Here is a 25,275-nt window from a genome sequence, read left to right on the forward strand (position 1 = left end):
GCACCAGTGCTGAGCACAGGGGGATGGTCACTGCCCTGGTCCTGCTGGCCACGCTGTCTCAGACACAAGCCACGATGCTGTTGGCCACCTTGGCCACCTGGGCTCACTGGGGGCTCATGCCCAGCCGGCCGTCAGCCAGCCCCCCCAGGCCCTTTCTCTCCGGGCAGTTCCCAGCCCCCTGCCCCAGCCTGCAGCGCTACTGGGGCTGCTGTGACCCACGGGCAAGGACAGCCAGCCAAATAGCCAGCCAGCCTCTGTGAAGACTCTGATGATATAAAAACCTACTCTTGGAAGACTGATGCAGCACTGTGATAGTATCATGGGTTGCAGGTTCTGGGAAACTTCCAACATATATGCAAGTTATTCATGAAACCATGCTGTTTGGGAATAATTTTACCAATACACTTACAAGCAAGATATGTAACTAAGCTACAATTTTTATCTTGATTCTTTTGCTTTATACTTGTTGTTTTATTTAGTCGAAATGTCAAATGTTGGCAACATTTTCCAAAGGTCTATAGGCCTTTCTTTTAATGAGCAAGGTGTTTTACAGGTGGCTACTAAAATATCAAGTAAATAATTATTCCTTTTGATATATTCTTATTCAGGTGAAGGTAGAAGACAACTGGAAAATTAAAAAATAGAAATTCTAACATGTTTCTTTTTCTATTCTCAATGTGTCAAATGTAATGTCAGCAAGTGGATTTCTCTAGAACAGGAAATGAACTGTGATGTGTCACTGAGATGGGGCTGTCACCTGTGATCTGTGAGACCAAGGCGACTGGATTTGCAAAGACAAATGAAGGTTCTCCTAAACAATAACACATTCAAATGTCTTTTTATATTGAACGTTTTTCCAGTAGCTTGGGACGTAATTATAGGGTACTCAAAAATGCAACAATGAGATTTTCCTCTAACATGCTCAAAGTGAATGGATAGATACGCTGCCTGCCCATGCCTTTTCAGTCATCTTGGTTTGTTGGAGCATACAGGGAACTGATGATGGCTGAGCTTCTGACTTTGGCATCTGTGTCAACCACACAAAGTTGAATGAGATAAATCTGCACCAGCTAATTTAGCTTTACATTCCAGCTATGTAGTTATGCTCCTTCTTTGTTCTGACATTGAAACCATGATTATTTAAATCTTATTACATAAGGAAACACTTGTAGCTTGTAGGAAGTCAGAGTTTAATCGGTCCTTGAGTTCGTCAAATAGTTGAAAGTTTCCTCCAAGACATAACGCTGATTTTCTCTCGAGCTCTTAGCTAATCTGCCTCTAAATTACCACCTGCGTTTGGAAGAAAGAGAGCTTCCCATTCCTGCCAAGACACTGGATGCATTGCAGCAGCATGTTTAACAGCAATGGCCACTGAGGTGGTAGTGCACTTTCCCTCATCTTTGGGAACTATGGCTTTTCTTGCTGCTCAGGTGGACAGAGGGTGCTGGTACCAGAACATCATTAAGATACTTCTAATTGCCCTGAATTTTCTCTTTCAATTATAGGACAGATAGAACTGCCTCAAATGTAACCCCATATTCTTCAATACACATAGTACTGCCCCAGCTGTATCTATTTAAGTGAACAAAAATTAGCTGCTCTTCAGTAGGACCAGAGTTAGGGTAAGAATAAATGTACCAGAGAGCTTCAGTTTTATTAATGTATCCTCCTGTGGCCGTCTCCATTACCTTGGATCCTGGATCTTGTGAAGCAAAGACTGCTGCACTACAAATTTCAGCTGCGCCCATTTAACGTGGTATTATTTCCCTCAGAAACTGTGCTTGTACACAGAAGGAGACTTGAGAGGGATAAGGAAAATGGTTCAGTTATATGTCACCCTGGGAATGGGGGCAAAGAGCGGGGCACATGAGTATCAGAGAGAGGACATAAGAAGGAATTAACATCTCCAGCCATACCCTGCTGAGTTTCCATTCGGTCCTGGCAGCAGTGGGAATCAGCTACTTCTTTTCTCAGCTGTTGCTGTAACCTGAAAAGAGCCCCAAAAGGCTTTCAAGGTCATACTGCGAGGATAGGTCAGTGCTGCACTAGACCATGTGGCTTCTGGAAAAGACCGTGGGACAGTTTCTTTTATGAGAAGCTTTCTTATTTTGGATGAGCCCAGTTCATAGGCATTTTCCTCAACTCTCCTGGCAGAGCACAGACATTTATATTCTCTCTGCAGATAGAAAATCAACTGAATTTGACATTGTGCTTGAGGGCACATACACATGATCAAGTTTAAATTGCTATTACTCCCTCCAAATCAATTTCAGTGTGTAGAAACTGTGTGAGGCTCCATAAGCTAACCAAAAGTTTTTCATCCTTTTGTACTTTGAATTTTTTGCATTGGCTTTGGACAATATAAGACAGCCACAGTGGGGGAAACTGCCCATTGCTTGAGTATGACAATACAATTCCATAAAAAGATAGTTCTGTAAAGCAGACTTTTAAGCGAAGATGAAGACTGAAAAAAAAAACACAAATCCAGAGAATTCAGAGTATTTGAAAAGACAAAACACTGTAACTCTACTTGTAACAACACAGGATGTCACCTGAATTTAGGACTGTGAAATACATTGGCAAACAGCATGTTGTTCACGTACAGAAAACTTGTAAAGCAATGTAAGAGTTAAGACCTGAATATCCATATATACTTACGTATAGATACTGTAGGACTGTGGCATACAAAGCTTAAGGATAGAGTGTTTTCACTTTTTCAGAATTTTTATGAATATTATTTCATTTATCATCCCTGATATTCATAATATACTACACAGAAAAGAGATTTACACAACACTGAATTTTTCCTTAAGTAAAATGGGGAATTTGGCATATCTTTCATGAACCTTTAATGCAATACTGTCATAAAAGTAGGTACGGTTATTTTCTGCTATATAACTGCGGAATAGCACACAGAGTACAGTTATATTCTCCTGGGAACACTGACCAAACCCACCTGAATTTTAACTAAAAAAATTGTAATGATTTGCAGCTAGAGGAAATGTCATCTCACTACTGAGAGGATATTAGGAAGTGAGTAAGGAATTCTTTCTCGCAGCCTAGCTCACACATTAAGAAGCTACCCTGGGGCTGGGACTAATTCCGTGGAAGGCTCCTGGTTTCTAAACTCTAGTGAAAAGACCTGATGCTACATCGAAACTTGCTAAAAGCGCTGCTAGCAACTGTCAACACTTGAAGACACTTCTACTCACTGTCCACTTCCCTTTCAAACCAGACCTTCCCTCAGCTGACTGCACACCCAGAGCTGCCTGGCCGTGTGCGTCACTCCTGCCTGCGATGCAGCTGGGTCCACATCTGAGACAACACAACAGCAAAACCCCAGAAGAGCTCTACTGAGAAGACTGGCTTTGTCATTGGCCACTGGGAAGTTAAAGATTTTCAGTCCCCAAAGTCACACTCAGCTAGACTCTCCATATAGCCTCTGGAGATCCAGGCACATCCCGAGGGCACTTTGTCCCAGCCTGGCAACACTGCAGAAGACAGGCTTGCTACGTACCACTGAGAGCAGGACCCCACAGAAAAGCAACAGCAGCTACTCAGAGAAGAACTTGGGGATATTGGTGGATGAAAAAACAGACATGAACCAGCAATGTACACTTGCAGCCCAGAAAGCCAATTGGATCCTGAGCTGCATCAAAAGAAGCATGGCCATCAGGTCAAGAGAGGTGAGACTCCCCCTCTGGTCTACTCTTGTGAGACCCCACCTGCAGTACTGTTTCCAGCTGAGGGGTCTCCAGCACAAGACAGACATGGACCTGTTAGAGCAGGTCCAGAGGAGGGCCACAAAAATTATCTGAGAGCTGAAACACCTCTCTTATGAAGAAAGTCTGAGAGATTCAGGATTGTTCAGCCTGGAGAAAAGTTAGAGTGGACCCCCTTGCAGCTTTTTGGTACCCCTTAAAGGGGCCTTATAAGAAAGATGGAGAAAAGCATCTGTAAACAGGAAAAAAACCTGTAGTGACAGGACAAGAAGTGAGGGTTTTAAACTGAAGGAGGGTAGATTTCAAATAACTAGAAGGAAGAATAGGGCTCACTTCTGTTGAAAGTATTTGAGCCAGTTCTGTTTAATAACTTTATTGATGATCTGGATGAGGGGATTGAGTGCACCCTCAGTAAATTTGCAGATAACTTCAAGCTGGGCATGAGTGTTTGTCTCTTGAAGGTAGGAAGGCTCTACAGAGGGATCTGGGCAGCCTGGACTGGTGGGCCAAAGCCAATTGTAGGTGGTTCAACACGGCTCTGGATCTGTGCCGGGTCCTGCCCGTGGGTCACAGCAGCCCCAGAAGCGCTGCAGGCTGGGGCAGGGGGCTGGGAAGCTGCCCGGAGGGAAAGGGCCTGGGGGGGCTGGCTGACGGCCGGCTGGGCATGAGCCCCCAGTGAGCCCAGGTGGCCAAGGTGGCCAACAGCATCGTGGCTTGTGTCTGAGACAGCATGGCCAGCAGGACCAGGGCAGTGATCACTCTCCTGTAGGGAGGGCAATGAAGCTAGTGAAAGGTCTAGAGCACTAGTCTGATGAGGAACAGCTGAGGGAACTGGGGGTGTTCATCCTGGAGAGGAGGAGACTCAGGGGGGACCTGACTGCTCCCTACAGCTGCCTGACAGGGGCTGTAGCAGGCAGGGGTCACTGTGCTCCCAGATAACAAGCAACAGGACAAGATGGAATGGACTCAAGCTGCACAAGGGGAGGTTTGGATTGTATAGTAGGAAAAATGTCTTCACTGAAAAGGTGGTCACACATTGGAACAGGCTTCCCAGGGAGGTGGTGGAATCACCAACCCTGGAGGTGTTTAAAACTCATGTAGATCTAGTGATTAGGGACAGGGTTTAGTGGTGGACTTGTCAGTCCTGAGTTAATGGTTGGACTTGATCTTAAAGGTCTTTTCCAACCTAAATGATTCTATGATTCTAAGAAGTATTTTATGACGAGGGTGGTGAGACACTGGAACAGGTTTCCCAGAGAAGTCACAGATGCCCCACCATTGGAAGTGTTCAAGGTCAGGTTGGATAGGGCTTTGAGCAATGTAATCTAATGAAAGATGTCCTTGTCCACAGCAGGGGTGTTGGACTAGATGGTCTTTGAAGGTCTTTTCCAATGGAGACCATTCGGTCATTCTACTTGGTACTCCACCTGTTGCTGCCAGAGGATGCTGCCTTTACAGTTTGATGTTACAGCTTCCCTGGGAGTGGGAGACCAGAGTTCCCTCCCCAGTCTGATGGGAGAAAACCCTCAGCTCTTACACCCTGGGAGAAGTCTCAGTCACTCCTGCTCCTCCCATGGTCTTCTTAACCCCATGCTCTGATCTGCCAAGGTCCTCCTGTCCCCTCCTTGGCCAGGAGCAATAACTCACTGGGCTGCTGGACACCACATAGCACCCCAGTGCCTCAGGTTTGGGTTTGGGTTCCAGGCTGGGGCCCAGCCACTCAAAATCTGGGTGCTGCAATGTCAGACCCCTTCTTGGAGCAAGGTCTTTATGCACAGCGTACTGTCTGATGTTGGATATTACTTTGTATCCCATGCCTCGTTTTTCTGACCTTGGTCCTGTGTCCCTGTCCTCTTTCAATAACCAAATGTAAACGACCAGAAGAGCGTGTTTCAATCTGACAGCATTTAACACAGCTCAAGTAACAGTGCCCTTTCCCTAAAACCAGATGAGTCACCGTCCAGGACTACCAGCAAATCCCCCTTTCTCAGAGTATCAGGACTGTCTACCACCTCTAGTGCTCTGATACAGGCAGCAACCTGTTGATAACTGTTGTTGCAGGAACTGTATGAAGGTGTAAATGTGCAACACACTACTTTCTGGGAGTTGTGGGTAGGAAAGGCTGAAGGCACCTTTGTTTTTTTCCCAGTTGGTGAATTTGACAGCGGGAGCATGCACATGGGAGACCGGCTTTGGCTGAGACTGTGGTTTATGTTGGAGGAATTGGAAAGAAGTGCTGCATATTGATAGGTAAACTGAGGAATGCAAGTCTCTTCAACTAGGTCATCTTCTGGATGTGTGAGCTGAGCTCTGGGATGGTGGGAGAGCTCTGGAATGCCGCAAGAGCAGAAATTTCTGTAGGAATCGAAGACGCCTTGATTGTTATGTAGCCTATGTAACTACCTGTAAGCACTTCTTGTGACAAGTGGTATGAACATTCAGATGGCATAGATTTCCACAGGCCCAAATCTTTACCTCAGCAATTTGTTTTATTTATGGTACAGATTGACAGGTCAGACCTGGAAAAAAAGGCAAAAGAAAGAACTGAGGTCCTTTCCTGAATTGCCAGTATGGATACTTGCTAATGAATTATGACATCAAGAAAAGAAAGGAGCATCTGTTGTTCAGCTGCACTGACCTACATAGCAGAAATCACAGCATACCTTACGATATCTCCCTTAGCATGAATTCATGCACAGGATTAAACAACTCTTCTTGAAGAATCTCCCCCTTTTTTGAAATTTCAAGTGTAAGGCTGGGCATATGTCCATGAGTGTATTTATGCCTTTTATACATCAGAAGTGACCTCATATCTCTCTCTGAGACTCCAACCCAGCAGTGCAGCTAGACCACAGCCTCCTATTGCCATGACCCAATCTTTGTCTCTTGGATGGTCGTCTTGCCATGTCTATGACTCTCAGGCACCGGCACTATCACACTGAAGGACTCAGATTACTCCTCTATTTTCAGAATTTTACCAACACAACCTCCAAATGCTTTTAGTAATACTTATTTCCCACTTAGTGGCCTGCTTAATGTATTGCTCTTTGGCATTTCTTATAAGCTTCATACCATCATATGGGGAAGATAAATGTTGTCATTCCCATTGTACAGCTGGGATAGCTGCAGCACACACATACCAAGCAATCCACCCTGGGTCATACAGTGAGTCGGTGGGAAAGCCAGCAATAGAATCCATAAGTCCTGCATCCAAGTTCTCTAAGTGCCTTGACTAGTCCAGATTCCCTCCTTAACACCCTTGTCAAATTATTTATAGGAGATGCATTCATATAGTCAGTAAGACAGCAAAATTTTCTAATTATATCTAGTCATGTCAAATGACAATTATGCCCTTAGTTCAGTTTGCCAGACAATGCTTTGCCAAAAATTTTTTGACCGAAGAAAGAGTAGGCATCTGTAGCATCTGCAGACTAGATCGTATAAAATGTCCCTGTGACAAGTCTGCCCTGTCTCCACGGAAAGCTTCAAGGTAAGTGTATGGGGTCGGCAGGCTTGCAAGAAGGGGATGGTGCCCTTATGTGCTGCAGCATTCCTGCTGCCTCCGATGCTCATTTCCAGGAGGGGAGTCCGTTTCTCAGCTTAGGGTTTAAATCTGCTTTCAAGGCACCTGCACCTTTTCACTCTGGATTTCTGTGCAGCAGCAAGTAGGGAGCTGCCATTTCTGTTTCACAGTACCGACCAGCTGCCAGCCTGCAAGATCCCAGCTGGTGTCACGAGAGGTAAGAACCTGATTTATTAATTCTTAGAGGAAAGAGAAAGATCCTTTTGGGTGGGGTTTCTAGATGGCTGAGTGAATGATTACTGTTTCACCCTGTATTTTCAGACCCAGTGTAACTGATTACAGTAGGTGGTGGGGGGTGCCCAAGGCTGGTAAGGCTTTCAGGTGAATCTTAGAAATACAGAACAGACCAGGTTGGAAGGGTCATCAAAAGACCATCTGGTCCAATCTTTAAGTGGCTGTGTTTGAGGTCTCTGACCACTGACGGCAGACCAGAAATTCCCCACGGGGACATTCTTCACTTCTGCGTAACGGACCTCAGAGGGAGCGAGGCGTGCTGGCTTCCCACCTCTGCTGTCACAGCAGTAGAACTAGACCAATATGAGCACAGTAGGAAAAAGTGCAAAATTCAATATTTTGTCTCAGAGCACGTGAATGGATGTGTTATTTTGTCCAAAATTTGCTGTGAGTCACTAAAGAGCAGAAAGAACAGTTACGAGCAAACAAACTCTGCTTGTCATCTCTGTAAAACGCTGCCATTTGTTCCCCTTACTACTCTGCCTGTTCCCTAATTAAAAAAAAAAAAAAAAAGGAAGCTGCAGCTCTCCTTCTCAGTAAGCCACCACCTGTTCCTTCAGGGACAAATAAAGAATTATCATGTTACTCCCTCATTTTAGTACAAATATAACAGAATATTAAAGGTGGTGTAAATATTAGGTACCTATCTCTATACAGGATAGAAATACATAAATGTTTGTCTTTTTGTCTAAGCTGCCCATTGTTATTTTCTGGAGGAAAAAAAGCTGGAAAAGTAATTTTTCAGATAAATTAATACTGGCTTTAAAAATCCTTGTTTTTTTAAATTCCTGAGTTGAGCTTTGAACCTTTGCATGTAACCTTTTTTTCCTTTAAAATTATATTAATTTAAGAAGAAAAAAAAACCCAAAAGAAAATAACAGAAATGGAGCTATGTCAGTATGCCTTGGAACAGCATTACTCTTCTTTTGTCAGGCACTGTAACTATTTATGCCTGTATTAAAGAACTCACTAAAATTAGCAAATATTTGCATCATTAATAAAATTTAAAAAAATGTTTTAGAGACTGAAACTGAGCCATCAAGATGCTCTATGCCACTCAAGACACCAGTGTATGAGCCTTCTAATCTTTCTGAATTAGTATCACTTGGGAATAATTAGAGTGCCTAAAAAGCTGAAATTAATTTTGAGGTACTTAACTCTGCAAAACAGTGCCTAAATGCTTGACTAATAAGATACTAAGGATTATTTCAAATGTGAATGCAATAAAGTGGACCCTAACACAAAAAAATTTCACAAAATATAATTTTCAAAGTTTCCATATATGTTGAATCATACCTATGCAAAAATATACAATTACTTCCAAAATCCCCTATGAATAGTATTAGTGTAGTATCATTCATTTCTCATTTTTTCTTCTACTAAGAAATGCTTACTTTTTGAAATATTTGGGCAACATATCTGCTCTTCCACAGCGATCTCTGCTGACGAGACCCTCCATAAAGTGCAGCCATGTCATCAGACTCCGAGATGGCCATCTTTGGGGAGGCGGCTCCTTACCTCCGAAAATCGGAAAAGGAAAGAATTGCAGCCCAGAACAAGCCTTTCGATGCCAAGACATCCGTCTTTGTGGTACATGCAAAGGAATCCTTTGTGAAAGGGACAATCCAGAGCAAAGAAACAGGGAAAGTCACTGTCAAGACTGAAGGTGGAGAAGTGAGTAAACCGTAAGATTTACAAACAGCATTTGATTCCTGCTCTGGGCTCTTAGCTGGCATGCAGGGACCTTTCTTTCCTCTGACAGACCCTGACCGTGAAGGAAGATCAAATCTTCTCCATGAACCCTCCCAAGTACGACAAGATCGAGGACATGGCCATGATGACCCACCTCCACGAGCCCGCTGTGCTGTACAACCTCAAAGAGCGTTACGCAGCCTGGATGATCTACGTAAGTACCAGCAGCAGCCTGCCTTTGGGCAGCCGGGAGGAACTGCTCTGCCAGGCCAAGTGGGAGCCAACGTGCTGTCTCCCTTCCTCGCAGACCTACTCGGGGCTCTTCTGCGTCACTGTCAACCCCTACAAGTGGCTGCCGGTGTACAACCCGGAGGTGGTGTTGGCCTACCGAGGCAAGAAGCGCCAGGAGGCCCCTCCACACATCTTCTCCATCTCGGACAACGCCTATCAGTTCATGCTGACTGGTGAGTGGCAACATCTATCTCAGAGGGATTGTACCATGAAGTTCTCTGAAGGCATGCTCTGTCCCAGTAATAAAATGAGACTTTTTCAAAGCTTTCATGGTTCTCATGCATACATGCCAAAAGTGACTCTTTTACTATCTTCACCCCATTGTTTCTACTATTTTGAATTACAGACACCCTTGCACTCACTGAGGGGTTCTAGAGGGTTTTTTGGCTGGTTGGTTGGTGTTTTAAGTTAAGCTGACAGCATAGAGTTGAGAACATTAAACTTACCTGACTGCGTTTCATTCAGCTCAGTATTGTTCATTGAGTTTTAAGCACTGTTCTCCACTTTGTCCCTTTCACAGATCGCGAGAACCAGTCGATCCTGATCACGTACGTACACCCCCTGCTCGGGTCCCTGCGGGGCTGCCCGGTGCCAGGGGACCTCCTGCCTGACCACACACTCTCTGTGTCTCTCTTTGGTTTGACAGCGGAGAATCCGGTGCCGGGAAGACTGTGAACACGAAGCGTGTCATCCAGTACTTTGCAACAATTGCAGCAAGCGGGGATAAGAAGAAGGAAGAGCAGCAGCAGGCAGGCAAAATGCAGGTAAAGTAACAGGTGCTGGCTGGAATCAATGCTTTCCTCTGTTCCCGACGTGATTTTTGGAAAGGATAAGCAGCAATAATTCTCATTCTGCAGGGAACGCTTGAGGATCAAATCATCAGCGCCAACCCACTGCTGGAGGCCTTTGGAAACGCCAAGACCGTGAGGAACGACAACTCCTCACGCTTTGTAAGCTGCATAACCAAATTATTCCTGAAAAATAATAAATAGGAGTGTATGGCAGTAACTGTTTACTGGTTTTCAGCCATACCTTTTTCAGGACTAAAACCAAATTTTCTTATGATGACTTTCTTATCATGACTAATGAAATCCACCCATTCCTTCCCATTTGTATATTGATCATACATAAGACGTACAGCTGTCTCACTTTTGATTATATTCATGGTCAAAACTGTAAAAGACAACTTTATGTCAAGTATGGAAATAGAGCTGATTCTTAAGAAAATGTCTGAGCAGAAATCTTCTGTCCAGTGGAGTAAATAGCAAAACTCTTACAGTCAGGTATGTTTTAATGACATAGATCTTAACACACTTTTATTCCTTTAAAGGGCAAGTTCATCAGAATCCACTTTGGTGCTACAGGAAAACTAGCTTCTGCTGATATTGAAACATGTAAGACACTTCCCTGAACTGTTCACAATCTACCCGTTCACCCATCTATTCATACACTACCTTTTCACACAACCGTCTATCCTGCCTTCCCCATTTTTCTTCCCATTTTCTCCCTATATTCTTTTTTGACATGTCTTCTTTTTTTCTAAATAAAATTTCCCTCCAGATCTGTTGGAGAAGTCCAGAGTCACTTTCCAGCTCAAAGCAGAAAGAAGCTACCACATATTCTATCAGATCATGTCCAACAAGAAGCCAGAGCTGATAGGTAGGAAGAATGATGAACTTACAGGAAGGCTGCTAAACATCAGCTCCAATTATTACTTGTTTCACTAAGTTTGCTTGTCCTCCTCTTCCTGCTTTCAGACATGCTTCTCATCACCACCAACCCATATGATTATCACTTCGTAAGCCAAGGCGAGATCACTGTTCCCAGCATTAATGACCAGGAGGAGCTGATGGCTACAGATGTAAGTAATGATTAAAAACATACCTATTGGCATCTCTCCCAGACAGAGCTTTTATTTTATTTTTCCTGTTGCAGAGTGCCATTGACATCCTGGGCTTCACTGCTGATGAGAAGACAGCCATCTACAAGCTGACAGGGGCTGTCATGCACTATGGGAACCTGAAGTTCAAGCAGAAACAACGAGAGGAGCAGGCAGAGCCTGATGGCACAGAAGGTATTAGCAAAGTCTGTGGTTGATCTGTTAGAAATAGAATAGCAATAATCAGTATTTGGAAGATGGAGAAAGAAAACAGTGGAAATGTGTAAAAAAGTGTTCAGGTGAGCTAGTATATAGGTATGAAACTGCCATCCAAAATATACCCTTTTTTTAATTACTACCTAATCTTTATTTGAAGTATAAATTGCATATGTGTCCATAATTCTCTCCTAGAGTATCACAGTTCTAGATAGCACAGCCTGCTCAGTGTGCTTGTATTAAAAACCCACTGAGAAAGGTTTTTCAGAAAATACATTTCTAGTTGCTTTTCTAAAGAAAATGGAACCATTAAATTCAGTATTAGAATTTTTCCTTCATAAATGACGTTATTTAGGAATTTTGCTCAGGTGAGGGAACTTTCCTTCAATTTCTTTCTTCTCCTTTGGAGATTCAAACCCATAACCATCACTACATACTACTATTACCTAAACATCAGTCCAAGTGAAGCGTAGACACACTACATAGGAAAGAACTGACTTAGATTTCTACATCTCAGTTGATTACTTAATCACTTAAACGTTATACACTGCATACATGGTTTGAAATGACTAAGCCTTGTCTACTTCAAAGAATGCTCTCAGATGGTCACCTTCAGGGCTGAATTTTTAGGTTTTGATCCTGAGTGAAGGAATATGTTTTCTTTTCTGCTATGACAGTAAGTCTCCAGAAACGGGCACTTCTTAATTGTTGCCTCTGATTCTGGAATGCATTCCCCTTTAGGGAATTCTGCGAGTCTGTGTTTATACAGCTACTGCCAAGTACAGGTGGCCCAACTACCTAAGTGCATGTTTTGGATTACACTGAGGCAGCCAACCTGCTAACACTTCGGTTTTTAGTTGCCTGGCTTATACATAGCAATTAGCTCTGGACTGAAGTGATGAACTTCAGCTTTCAGGATGAATTATTAATACATTGTTTCTAGATGCTTCTATGAAGATTTTTAATATATGCAATATATTTATGATATATCAATATATACCAATAAGGTGTACTGCTCTGAAAAGCTTTCAAAACAAAGATGATTTTTTTATTTTAATGACTGTCATGCTTCCTCTGAGATCCAGCAAGCAGAATTTGGTCACAAGGACAATCAATATTGCAGTTGCTTTGGAAAGGGTTCACAACTCAGAATGCTACATGCCTTGTTAGTCTTCATTTTTCTATCTCCTTATCCTTCTACTCAGTGGCTGATAAGGCTGCCTACCTGATGGGTCTGAACTCAGCTGACCTCCTCAAGGCCCTCTGCTACCCCCGAGTCAAAGTTGGGAATGAGTATGTGACCAAGGGTCAAACCGTGCAGCAGGTAGGACAAATGTGGTAGCCTGGAACATGCTTTGATGGTTCCCATTGATTCTCCTCTTGCTGAGTATAGTAACCTCCAAACCTTTCTCCTTGCTTTAGGTGAACAATTCAGTGGGTGCTCTGGCAAAGGCGGTCTATGAGAAGATGTTCTTGTGGATGGTTGTTCGTATCAACCAACAGCTGGATACCAAACAACCCAGACAGTACTTCATTGGTGTCCTGGACATCGCTGGCTTTGAGATCTTTGATGTAAGATTTGCAGGTTTGAGGACTTCTATTGCAGGGGGAGACTTCTATATCAGAGGACTTCCAAGTAATATTCTTCTGAAGGTTTTACATGAGACTTTAATTTAACATTTGCAGTTTTCTGGGGAAAAAAAAAAAACTTCCTTTTTTTTTTGGACCAAAATCCTTAGAAGCTTCATCAGTACAAGAACAGAGTTTTGTTTTCTTATGTAAAATTAGCAAATAAAATTTTATATATTGCAATATTTTAACAGCATGAGCCTAATGTTAATGATTAAAAAAAACCCAACATAATTGTGGTTACTTTGTATAAAGGCTTCCAGAGCAGAACTAGGATTTGGAGACCCAGCAACAAATATATAACAGGTTAAAGTTGCGTATGTTTTTTGAAGGACCAAGGAATGAAAAGGTAGGTGTTTAATCAGATATTTAAAAATTGGAGACCAGGGTACCTCTCTTTTGTGGCTGAATAAAAAAAATGCCAAGTACTTTATGAGTTTTAGGACATTCACTAACGATATCTGCTCTAGAAAAAAAAATTCACTTTCATTATGTAGGTATTTCTCTGGGGAATTGCATATAGGTCGTGCTGTGGTGTGGGATAACAACTGATAATGCAGTTGTGTTTTAACTGGGAAGACTTACAAAGGGTTGAGAAGGTAAGGACTGTGCATATTGACAATGGCTTGGTTTCTTTTCCCACTGGGAAGTTCAACAGCCTGGAGCAGCTGTGCATCAACTTCACCAATGAGAAACTGCAACAGTTCTTCAACCACCACATGTTCGTGCTGGAGCAGGAGGAGTACAAGAAGGAAGGAATTGAGTGGACATTCATTGACTTTGGGATGGACCTGGCTGCCTGCATTGAGCTCATTGAGAAGGTAAAATTTTAATTCAAAATGTCATGTATTTTCAGGAACTAATTATTTTAAGTTGAAAATGGCTAAATGCTATTCAAAACAAAGGTCTCTACCATGGTTAACTTCATGGATTCAGTTTCAGTTGTTGGAATATCTCTTAATCTGTATTATTGCTTATTATGCATTAGAGATATTAAAAGTCCACATATAACTATGGAAATCATTCCTCACATACCTTCTCTGTGTGGAAGATATCTCTGCTTGCTTGATTAAAGGACATTAAAAAAAAAACAAAACAAACCACAGAGCAGATCCCAAAGTAGAGTACAAATAGTTATCTGGACAATACTTTACTATGTAGCATCTAAGAAAAAATGTAAGTACAAGGCAATACAGTCAGTGCCTGAACTCTGAGTGCAAGAAATTGAAGATTTCTTGGTTTTTTTGTATAATTTAGGGAGTTGATTAAAAGTACAGAACCTGAAGTATATATACAATGAACACATTTGTGAAACATTTTTAAATATGATCTTTCTCCTCGTGACTTTTTAACATAGTTTTTAGAACAGAAAACATTCCTGAATCACTGTGTCAAAGTGTGAGCGAAGCGGGTGAATCTTTTAAGCTAACTTTTTAGAAAGAAATTTTCTTCATGGCAAGGGTATTTATTTCTTTCTCAGCTTCCTGTCATGTACTATAATCCCTTTAAGACAAAGTCATGCTTATATTATTCTGCAGGCATTCTCTTTTTTATTGTACTATCTTCCAGCCCATGGGCATCTTCTCCATCCTGGAAGAGGAGTGCATGTTCCCCAAGGCAACTGACACCTCTTTCAAGAACAAGCTCTACGACCAGCACCTGGGCAAGTCCAGCAACTTCCAGAAGCCCAAGCCTGCCAAAGGCAAGGCTGAGGCCCACTTCTCCCTGGTGCACTATGCTGGCACGGTGGACTACAACATCTCTGGCTGGCTGGAGAAGAACAAAGACCCCCTGAATGAAACTGTCATTGGGTTGTACCAGAAATCCTCTGTGAAGACACTGGCCTTACTCTTTGCCTCTTATGGCGGAGCAGATGCAGGCTAGTTTTCTAACGTCTTTTTTTTCCAACATTTATGATATGTAAAGATGCAACATAAAATATAATATTAAAATAATCTTTTTGTTTTTAGAGGCTGGTGGTGGTGGTGGTGGAAAGAAGGGTGGCAAGAAGAAGGGTTCTTCTTTCCAGACAGTCTCAGCTCTTTTCCGGGTAAAGTATGAATTTCATTATCTGTAAAGTTACATGAACGTAGTTTAACATCTGACCTACCTAAACTCCCATTCTTCTCATGACCTAATTTTTATGATGAAACTATAGCAAGTATAAAATGGGTAGAGGTTATTCACTGATTTTTCTTGTTAATTATCTGTTCATTTTGGGGATTTGTTTCACTAACTCCTCAACAGCAACCTGAATTCCTTTTGAAAGTTCACTTACACTCTTTGTGAAACATATTTTTAAGAATCCAGTATGTATACAGAAATATTATTCATATAAGAGCTTGTGTTAAAATATTTATACAGTATGATATTATTTTCTCCAGACTAAAGTATTTAACTATATTGAACAATATACTTAAGTACATTGCAAGTTTGATGAAAGCAAAATTTTGAATTTGAAAGCTTCTTCCTTCTAAAATTCATTACACTAGTTCCTTGGCATCTATATTCAGAGTATACACAAGTAATTTCTTTAGTATAAGGCCCTATACATAATCCCACAGGAGAACTTGAACAAGCTGATGACGAACCTACGGAGCACTCACCCCCATTTTGTCCGTTGCATCATCCCAAATGAAACAAAAACACCTGGTAAGACGCTCAAGCAGAAGGAGAACTCCCTCTGATACATCCCCCTTCCCCTCTGCAATGGAGACTCTGGCATTCATTTGTGCTCGGAATTTCTAGGTGCCATGGAGCATGAACTGGTACTTCACCAGCTGCGATGCAACGGCGTGCTGGAAGGCATCAGAATTTGTAGGAAAGGTTTCCCCAGCAGAGTCCTTTACGCTGACTTCAAGCAGAGGTAAGAGCACTGCACCTCTCAGCACCATTAAACTCAACGTTGGTTCATTCATGTAGGTTCATGCAGGCTGGACTCTGTTGTCAAAAATAGCTACCTGTGAGCTGGTGGGGCCCAGTAGCTGGTGTGTGTTGCTTGGGGAAAAACAGCCTTGTCTTTCCCTTGCTCCTTCCACAGATACAAGGTGCTTAATGCCAGCGCTATCCCAGAGGGACAGTTCATTGACAGCAAGAAGGCCTCTGAGAAGCTGCTTGGGTCAATCGATGTGGATCACACCCAGTACAAATTCGGCCACACCAAGGTACAAGCCCTCCTTGACTCACTCACGGCATGTCTGTGCTTTGCTCTGCCTGACAGTGACGGGCTGCAACATTCCCTTTCTCAAGGTCTTCTTCAAAGCTGGGCTGCTGGGACTCCTGGAGGAGATGAGGGATGAGAAGCTGGCACAGCTCATCACCCGCACACAGGCCAGGTGCAGGGGCTTCCTGATGAGAGTGGAGTACCAGAGAATGGTGGAGAGGAGGTAGACATTCCCCAGCTTCACTTAAAGCCCCTGTCCCTGGGGGAAACTGTTGGCACTCATCATACTGAAGATATTCAATGTGCGCTTTAATTGTGCTTCAGGGAGTCCATCTTCTGCATCCAGTACAACGTTCGTGCATTCATGAACGTGAAGCACTGGCCCTGGATGAAGCTGTTCTTCAAGATCAAGCCCTTGCTGAAGAGTGCAGAGTCTGAGAAGGAGATGGCCAACATGAAGGAAGAGTTTGAGAAAACTAAGGAAGAGCTTGCAAAGTCTGAGGCAAAGAGGAAGGAGCTGGAGGAGAAAATGGTGAAACTGATGCAGGAAAAAAACGATCTGCAGCTCCAAGTACAGGCTGTGAGTAACTTCTTTACTTTTTTCACGTGAGGGAAATGATTAAATAAGATCTAACTCTTCTTGCATACTACAGAACTCTCAAATTATACACTAAACTGCCTTAAAAATAATTTTAAGTTGAACACCATGTAACTAAAGGTAAAATTCAGGCCACATACTTTCCCCACTCAATCTCAATATTAAGAAGTAGGGTTTAAGCTAAAGAAAGATTTTTTAGTCTTAAGGCCTGCAGGGACATGTCTCCACGTGAGTTCATGACATAAAGCTTCATTACAGACAGTGTCATGTATTTAGTGGAGCAGGGACAATGATTCCGTTGACCAACAACTCTGCCTTAATGCAGTTGTCAAAATGAGGAGCCTCGTGCCATTTCTCATGGTGTATCTCACCTGAGCCCTGCTCCCAGAAGATACAGATGACCATTACATCCCACGACACTAACGCCAGCCTTGTATGTTTGTCTCTAATAACATGTGGCCTCTCAGAAACTTAGGCAACCTTTAGGAAATACCCTTAGGTTGAAGTGTCCATTTCAGGGAAAGATGAATCTTGTTCTAGTGTCCACTGACTGTATTAGCTAGGTATAAATCTACTAATGGGAGTATTACATATTTTCTCCATGGTGAAATTATTTCTGTTTCTCAGTAGTTCCACATAAATTTGAATACGGTACATTATATACAGTCACTTTCTAAAGGCAAAAAGGAAAACATCGATAAAATGCAAGTAACCCTCTGACATACCTGAAATAAGCCAGGTGAAATGTAGTGGAGGTACACACTGTATATATTGATTAAAAAGCCAGGAAAAAAGAAACTGATTTAAAGACTTGTTCTAAATTTATAATTCATACTGCAACTGAACAGTAACCTTTTCACAAAAAGTAATCCCAAAAGTCTTACTGATGCACATCTGTTCCTTCGACATTAAGTACCCATTCCCGTATTTTCCCACCAGGAAGCTGATGCTTTGGCTGATGCTGAGGAAAGGTGTGACCAGCTCATCAAAACCAAGATCCAGCTGGAAGCCAAAGTAAAGGAGGTGACTGAAAGGGCTGAGGATGAGGAGGAAATCAATGCTGAGCTGACAGCCAAGAAGAGGAAACTGGAGGATGAATGTTCTGAGCTCAAGAAAGATATTGATGACCTGGAGTTAACACTGGCCAAGGTCGAGAAGGAAAAGCATGCCACCGAAAACAAGGTACACACATGGGGCTTCATGGAAATGGAACAAGACTCTCAGAGTACAAGCTTGCTACCGTAAGACATGCTGTCTTTGGAGAATTTTGATCTGGGCCTTGTGTGAGCATTGAAAGGATAAACGAAACACCTAGCAAAACACTGCAAAGTGAAAACATCACTGCACCAGTGAACATGTTTTCTAAGCAGTTTTGACACTTACTTCATGTTTGTAGGTGAAAAACCTCACAGAGGAGATGGCAGCCCTGGACGAGACCATTGCCAAGCTGACTAAAGAGAAGAAAGCCCTCCAAGAGGCCCATCAGCAGACACTGGATGACCTGCAGGCAGAGGAGGACAAAGTCAATACGCTGACCAAAGCCAAGACCAAGCTGGAGCAGCAAGTGGACGATGTAAGCACGGTTGTCCAGAAGAACAGGGCGGGTATAGATTATAGAACTGGCTGGTAGAGCACTGATGGTTATCTTCTATTCAGCTGGAAGGGTCCCTGGAGCAAGAGAAGAAACTGCGCATGGACCTTGAGAGAGCTAAGAGGAAACTCGAAGGAGACCTGAAGCTGGCCCATGACAGCATCATGGATTTGGAGAACGACAAGCAGCAGCTGGATGAGAAACTGAAGAAGTAAGCGTGGCTGTGGGGCACCTGAGCATGAGGCTGGTGCGCTTGGGGGGTTTTGCTCAGACGCTAACACAGTTTGCTTTGCCCAAAGGAAAGACTTTGAAATCAGCCAGATCCAGAGCAAAATTGAGGATGAGCAGCTCCTGGGCATGCAGTTACAGAAGAAGATCAAGGAGCTGCAGGCAAGTGTCTGGCCCTTCCCCTCTCTCAGCCAGTCTCAGGTCGGGAAGGAGGAGGGCATGGGTGCGAAGGGTGCCTAATGTTCCCCAGGCTCGTATTGAGGAGCTGGAGGAGGAAATTGAGGCAGAGCGAACCTCTCGGGCAAAAGCCGAGAAGCATCGGGCTGACCTGTCGAGGGAGCTAGAGGAGATCAGCGAGCGCCTGGAAGAAGCCGGAGGGGCTACCGCCGCTCAGATTGAGATGAACAAGAAGCGTGAGGCAGAATTTCAGAAGATGCGTCGCGACCTGGAGGAGGCCACACTGCAGCACGAAGCCACGGCTGCGGCCCTGCGCAAGAAGCACGCGGACAGCACCGCTGAGCTTGGGGAGCAGATCGACAACCTGCAGCGAGTGAAGCAGAAGCTGGAGAAGGAGAAGAGTGAGCTCAAGATGGAGATTGACGACTTGGCCAGTAACATGGAGTCTGTCTCCAAAGCCAAGGTACACAAAAATATAATGAAAACAACTTGAAAATACATGATGTTTTAATATGTCTCTTTAAAATATGGCCATGTTACAGTATAACTCTGTCTTCACACGGAACTGTATTTCTCACCTTCTTATGCCAATGCACAGTATATCGCTTGCACAACTGTTCACATTTTTCTGGTGATAATCATGTTGTTCAGACTACGAAAGCATCCAGATACTAATCTTTCATGATCTATGATCTCCATAGGCAAACCTGGAGAAAATGTGCCGCACTCTGGAAGACCAACTAAGTGAGATTAAGACAAAGGAAGAAGAGCATCAGCGCATGATCAATGACCTCAGTGCTCAAAGAGCCCGTCTACAGACGGAGTCAGGTAAGAGAGCTTCCTCTGTGCTGCTGAATGAGAGGACATTCTAAACCAGTTTGTTTGGGTCACAAATTACAATGAAAATATTTCCTGTGTGCATTCTTAGGTGAATATTCACGCCAGGTGGAGGAGAAAGATGCTCTGATTTCTCAGCTGTCAAGAGGCAAGCAAGCTTTCACCCAACAGATTGAGGAACTCAAGAGACACCTAGAGGAAGAGATAAAGGTGAGAACTTTTCCTACATCTGGCCACTGAAAACACTCTTAACTCGACACTGCCTAGTGGAGACAGGGTCTGCATAGGACAAGACATGATGGGAGATATTTATTTGTGTAGAAAGTACAAACAGTGGATTTCATCCTCTAGACCTATGTCTGTCCATTTTTGCAAACACCTATACCCTCACAGCAGTCATGTTTGCAGTCTTAACTTCATTAGATTTCCCAGGGTATTTCCATTCATTGTACCAATCCTGCTCTCTAACAAGGCCAAGAACGCGCTGGCCCACGCCTTGCAGTCTGCTCGCCACGACTGTGACCTGCTGCGGGAGCAATATGAGGAGGAGCAGGAAGCCAAGGGGGAGCTGCAGCGCGCCCTGTCCAAGGCCAACAGCGAAGTGGCCCAGTGGAGAACCAAATACGAGACGGACGCTATTCAGCGCACGGAGGAGCTGGAGGAGGCCAAGTATGTAGTGACAGTGTGCAAAGAAGCAAAAGGGTACTGAGATTTCCAAGGGGACATTGAAAGAGAACACACGGGATATTCTGAGGAACAAGTCATGGCTTGGCTTTAGGGGAGGGTAACAAAAGGTGGGAAAATTTATCCTATAGAAGGTTTAATGGTTTGGTAAGGAAAAAGCTAAAAACATCACAAATGAAGCCATCACCCTCTGTGACTGCAGTCTACAAAACAATTAAGCACACTTTTGTGAAAAGCACACTGGTTCCTGTCTGCTAACTGTGAGTTGTGCTTACATTTCCCAGGAAGAAGCTGGCACAGCGCCTGCAGGAAGCAGAGGAACACGTTGAAGCTGTGAATGCCAAATGTGCCTCCCTGGAGAAGACAAAGCAGAGGCTGCAGAATGAAGTGGAGGACCTGATGATTGACGTGGAGCGATCAAATGCTGCCTGCGCAGCTCTGGATAAGAAGCAGAAGAACTTTGACAAGGTCTTGTGGGCTCCAGCCCTGGGGTTCCTGGGCAGAGCGTCCCCTCCTGATTGCCACATCCACGCTCACGTGCCGTTTCCCTTCAGATCCTGGCAGAATGGAAGCAGAAGTATGAGGAAACGCAGGCTGAGCTGGAGGCCTCCCAGAAGGAGGCTCGCTCCCTCAGCACGGAGCTCTTTAAGATGAAGAATGCCTACGAGGAGTCCCTGGACCACCTGGAAACGCTGAAGCGTGAGAACAAGAACTTGCAGCGTAAGTCCCTGGCCCTCTGCTCCTGGCTGGGCTTTCTCACAAGTTTCTCTATTTGTCACACTAAACTGGTTTGGGCCTGAACTGATAAGATGATGTTTGTCACCTTGGTGTCCCAGGGCCTGTTCCCATTCAGCTCTATGCCTGACCATGCCACTTTTCACACTTCCTTGCAGAGGAGATCGCTGACCTCACAGAGCAGATTGCAGAGGGCGGCAAGGCCATTCATGAGCTGGAGAAAGTCAAGAAGCAGATTGAGCAGGAGAAATCTGAAATCCAGGCTGCTCTGGAGGAAGCTGAGGTACACGCCCATAATCCCTGGGGTCTGCACTAAAGAAATGAGCAATGGGGAAACGTGGCTGAAAAATGCTTGTTCCCCTCTGTTTTGGCTGGGGAGTGTAAACAGCTGAGACTTCCTGCAATATTCTACAATCACATAGAAATGAGCAGTGGCCTTATGTACATTACCAATATTTGTGTCCACTTGTCCAGGCTTCCCTAGAACATGAAGAGGGGAAGATCCTGCGCCTCCAGCTTGAGCTCAACCAGGTGAAGTCTGAGATTGACAGGAAGATAGCCGAGAAAGATGAGGAGATTGACCAGATGAAGAGGAACCACCTCAGAATTGTGGAGTCCATGCAGAGCACCCTGGACGCTGAGATCAGGAGCAGGAATGAGGCCCTGCGGCTGAAGAAGAAGATGGAGGGAGACCTGAATGAAATGGAGATCCAGCTGAGCCATGCCAACCGCGTGGCTGCAGAGGCACAAAAGAACCTGAGAAACACGCAGGCTGTGCTCAAGGTCCGTTCAGCAAAGCTACAGGGAGAGAAATGACGTCTCTGACAATTCTGGTGCCCAAGCGCACGCTGCCACCTTGCCATTTCTCTTGTCCCTTTTACAGGATACCCAGATACACTTGGACGATGCTCTGAGGACGCAGGAGGACCTGAAGGAGCAGGTGGCCATGGTGGAGCGCCGAGCAAACCTGCTGCAGGCTGAAATTGAGGAGCTGCGGGCAGCCCTGGAGCAGACGGAGCGGTCAAGGAAGGTGGCTGAGCAGGAGCTTCTGGATGCCACTGAACGAGTGCAGCTCCTCCATACCCAGGTCAGGCACTGCTCTGGAATTTAGTCCCATCCACAAGGCACAACACAGAATGTGATTGTTACGCATCTTGTGAGTGTTTGCTGTGTAAACACATTGAGAGCCACGCCGTCATAGGGCTGCTCCAGACAGCCACCCATGTCTGGTTTGCAGCTATGGCCCTAAAGAGGACTTTTGTGTTAAAGACAATCAAGAAACCATACTCACACTTTTAGCTCTTGGTGTTGAGGCATTAGGTCTGACAGTACAAATCCCGTCTTTCCTGTTGCACAGAACACCAGCTTGATCAACACCAAGAAGAAGCTGGAGACAGACATTACCCAAATCCAGAGTGAAATGGAGGATACGATCCAGGAAGCTCGCAATGCTGAAGAGAAGGCCAAGAAGGCCATCACAGATGTGAGTTGGGGGCTCCCTTCAGTGCCGATGGTGGGAGTAATTTCCCTCAGATGGTCTCCAGCCCCACAATGGCTTTGACCCTTTGCTCTCATCAGGCAGCCATGATGGCAGAAGAGCTGAAGAAGGAGCAGGACACCAGCGCCCACCTGGAGAGGATGAAGAAGAACCTGGACCAGACGGTGAAGGACCTGCAGCACCGTCTGGATGAGGCCGAGCAGCTGGCTCTGAAGGGAGGCAAGAAGCAAATCCAGAAGCTGGAGGCCAGAGTGCGTGGGGCTTTTCTTTGTGCATGAGTGAGCACGCCACGTTAGCAGCCAGCAGGGAAGCTCCAAAGATGGGCTTCTCGTTGCAGGTGCGGGAGCTGGAAGGGGAGGTGGATGCTGAGCAGAAGCGCAGCGCTGAAGCCGTGAAGGGCATGCGCAAGTACGAGAGGAGGGTGAAGGAGCTGACCTACCAGGTAAGGAGGGGGCCTCCTTGGCCTCACACACCCTCTTCCCAGGAAGCAAATATTTTTGCACTTGATTGTCAAGGGGAATTGTTAACTCACATGGTGGGAAAACTGATTCACGCTCTTTCCTGCTTTCCAACCACTCCAGTCTGAGGAGGACCGGAAGAATATTCTCAGGCTGCAGGATCTGGTGGACAAGCTGCAGATGAAAGTGAAATCCTACAAGAGACAAGCTGAGGAGGCTGTAAGTATTGCTTGGAGGATAGGCAAGTGTTGCTTTCTGTGAGTATCACACAAGCACTGAGGAGATGAATACCAGAAATCAGGAAAATGTCATTGAGAAATTATCAAGGTTTTTAGAGTCTTTGTCAATCCAGATAAGCACTCTTGACACATGAGCATGAAATGTGTGGGAGAATAAGTACACATATGGCAAGACCAAGTGATGAAATAGCTCCTGAAGAGTGACATAGTACTGGTGAATCTCGGCACAGTGGGGTCCTGAGTAAGGGAGGATGAGGAGGTCACAGTGAGGCTTACGTGTAAGCAGTAGTAGGTGGGAGATAGGAGTTCTGTGCCTTCCATTGGGGAACAGCTGCAGCCCCGCAAGGCCGAGAGGTGCAGGTGGAGTGAAACCCCTGCCCTGGGCTCCTCACCACCAACTCCCTCTCCCCACACAGGAGGAACTGTCCAATGTCAACCTCTCCAAGTTCCGCAAGATCCAGCATGAGCTGGAGGAAGCCGAGGAGCGGGCTGACATTGCAGAGTCGCAGGTCAACAAGCTCCGAGCAAAGAGCCGCGAGTTTCACAGTAAGAAGATAGCAGAGGAGGAGTGAGGATTCATGAGGCAGCAAAGTGACCCGAGGACTGCACAAAATGTGAACCTCTCAGTCACTTTCTTCTGTAACTCATCTTCGAAGCATGTTTAAGTCTAGATAATAAAGACAGTAGACTCCTCTGCATACACAGCAGAAGCAGTGCTTTTGGTTGTTATAACTCAGTTCTGCAGTTACTTAATTTTTGACTGTTTTCAAAGAATGAATTTTCAGGAGTAAATTCCAGAAATTAATTTATTTTCTGGAGTAAGATCCAGAAGCTGTTCTACTCCAGCTACTGTTACAATTAGAGCCACCAGAGGAAACAAGATTTTTTGCTCTACACTACAGTGTTTCCCAGCAACAGAAATGTTATTTCAGGTTAGGTTTTCTGTTAGAGAATTCATACACCAATGCTCTACAAGGATACATGTCAAAAGGAACTGGTTTTGACTATCTAAAACTAGCAATGAGATCAGCTCTGGGAACATGACATCATGAAAAATCTCCTCATCTGACACTCTGAGAATACAGGGGAACACTAAACAGTGTTCAGTGGCAGCTCCACACTTCCAACCAGTGCTTCCTGGCTGCCTTTGGCAGCAAAGGATGGGTTTTCTTGTATAAACACTGGATGGAAAGAAGTAGCCAACAGTCACTGACTTGTTTTTTCATCCCACGTGGGGTAGCAATGCAAGCAAAATCAGAATGCAATGTGTGGGCAGGATACAAACAAGGAAAAGCTGACCATGAGGAAGAGTTTCAAGGCAGAAAGAACGGCTCCCAACCTCACCATCCTTGTCAGTGCCACGAGGAGGCTGTGCAGTCTGAGCAGAGGGCAAGGCTCAATAGCACTGACACCTCCACCCTGAAGCAGAGTGTTGTACCCACCGGGAGATCACAATGACACTCACATTAGTGCTTCATTTGTCTGGAATAGGTGTTTAACAGAGGCAACTGCCTAATTACCTGTACAGGAAGCAGCAGCGCAGCTTAAAATATGGAACAGCCACTCTGGTAGCACTGGACCCTGGTGCATCACGTTAGCTGTTAAGGGCAGATTCTACAAGCAGATGTCAGGCTCTCTTTCACTACAGGGACACTTAGGGGGTCTCTGAAGTCCCCGACTAGCTCTACACTGCTACATTTCCAGGGAGTACTTCAAGGAGCTGTGAAGTTGCTGTGGGAGGCAGCTGCAGTAGTTGGAGAGGAGGTGGGCAGGAGACAGCAGGAAGGGAGCTTTTTTCACTGACCACAGCAGTCAGTGTCT

At 44.6% G+C, this 25,275-nt stretch overlaps 1 protein-coding gene across 1 annotated transcript; it reads left to right on the plus strand.

Moving 5' to 3' along the window:
* Positions 1 to 7,084: 7,084 nt before the first annotated feature.
* On the plus strand, positions 7,085 to 24,221 carry LOC102053133 (myosin heavy chain, skeletal muscle, adult-like). The gene is made up of 39 exons (XM_055723746.1): positions 7,085 to 7,462; positions 8,973 to 9,213; positions 9,302 to 9,445; positions 9,539 to 9,695; positions 10,043 to 10,070; positions 10,169 to 10,286; positions 10,380 to 10,472; positions 10,853 to 10,916; positions 11,083 to 11,181; positions 11,280 to 11,383; positions 11,458 to 11,596; positions 12,823 to 12,941; positions 13,040 to 13,189; positions 13,897 to 14,067; positions 14,816 to 15,125; positions 15,217 to 15,296; positions 15,811 to 15,898; positions 15,995 to 16,112; positions 16,287 to 16,410; positions 16,496 to 16,632; positions 16,734 to 16,989; positions 17,947 to 18,189; positions 18,404 to 18,580; positions 18,664 to 18,809; positions 18,898 to 18,988; positions 19,077 to 19,466; positions 19,705 to 19,831; positions 19,932 to 20,050; positions 20,313 to 20,509; positions 20,809 to 20,992; positions 21,079 to 21,244; positions 21,418 to 21,542; positions 21,734 to 22,042; positions 22,143 to 22,346; positions 22,617 to 22,742; positions 22,838 to 23,008; positions 23,095 to 23,199; positions 23,339 to 23,434; positions 23,871 to 24,221. The coding sequence occupies exons 2-39, from the start codon at positions 9,010 to 9,012 to the stop codon at positions 24,024 to 24,026; spliced, it is 5,835 nt and encodes a 1,944-aa protein (XP_055579721.1). The 5' UTR covers positions 7,085 to 7,462; positions 8,973 to 9,009; the 3' UTR covers positions 24,027 to 24,221.
* Positions 24,222 to 25,275: the final 1,054 nt, after the last annotated feature.

Source organism: Falco cherrug, chromosome 1, assembly GCF_023634085.1.
Source record: "Falco cherrug isolate bFalChe1 chromosome 1, bFalChe1.pri, whole genome shotgun sequence".
Lineage (NCBI taxonomy): Eukaryota > Metazoa > Chordata > Aves > Falconiformes > Falconidae > Falco > Falco cherrug.

What these genes read in the sequence shown, in the direction of transcription:
- LOC102053133 (XM_055723746.1), top strand. Translation starts at nt 9,010, where the DNA reads ATGTCATCAGACTCCGAGATGGCCATCTTTGGGGAGGCGGCTCCTTAC. An exon ending in AGGGTCAAACCGTGCAGCAG is followed by an intron (nt 12,942 to 13,039) that starts GTAGGACAAATG and finishes TCCTTGCTTTAG; the next exon opens with GTGAACAATTCAGTGGGTGC. An exon ending in AAATGAAACAAAAACACCTG is followed by an intron (nt 15,899 to 15,994) that starts GTAAGACGCTCA and finishes CGGAATTTCTAG; the next exon opens with GTGCCATGGAGCATGAACTG.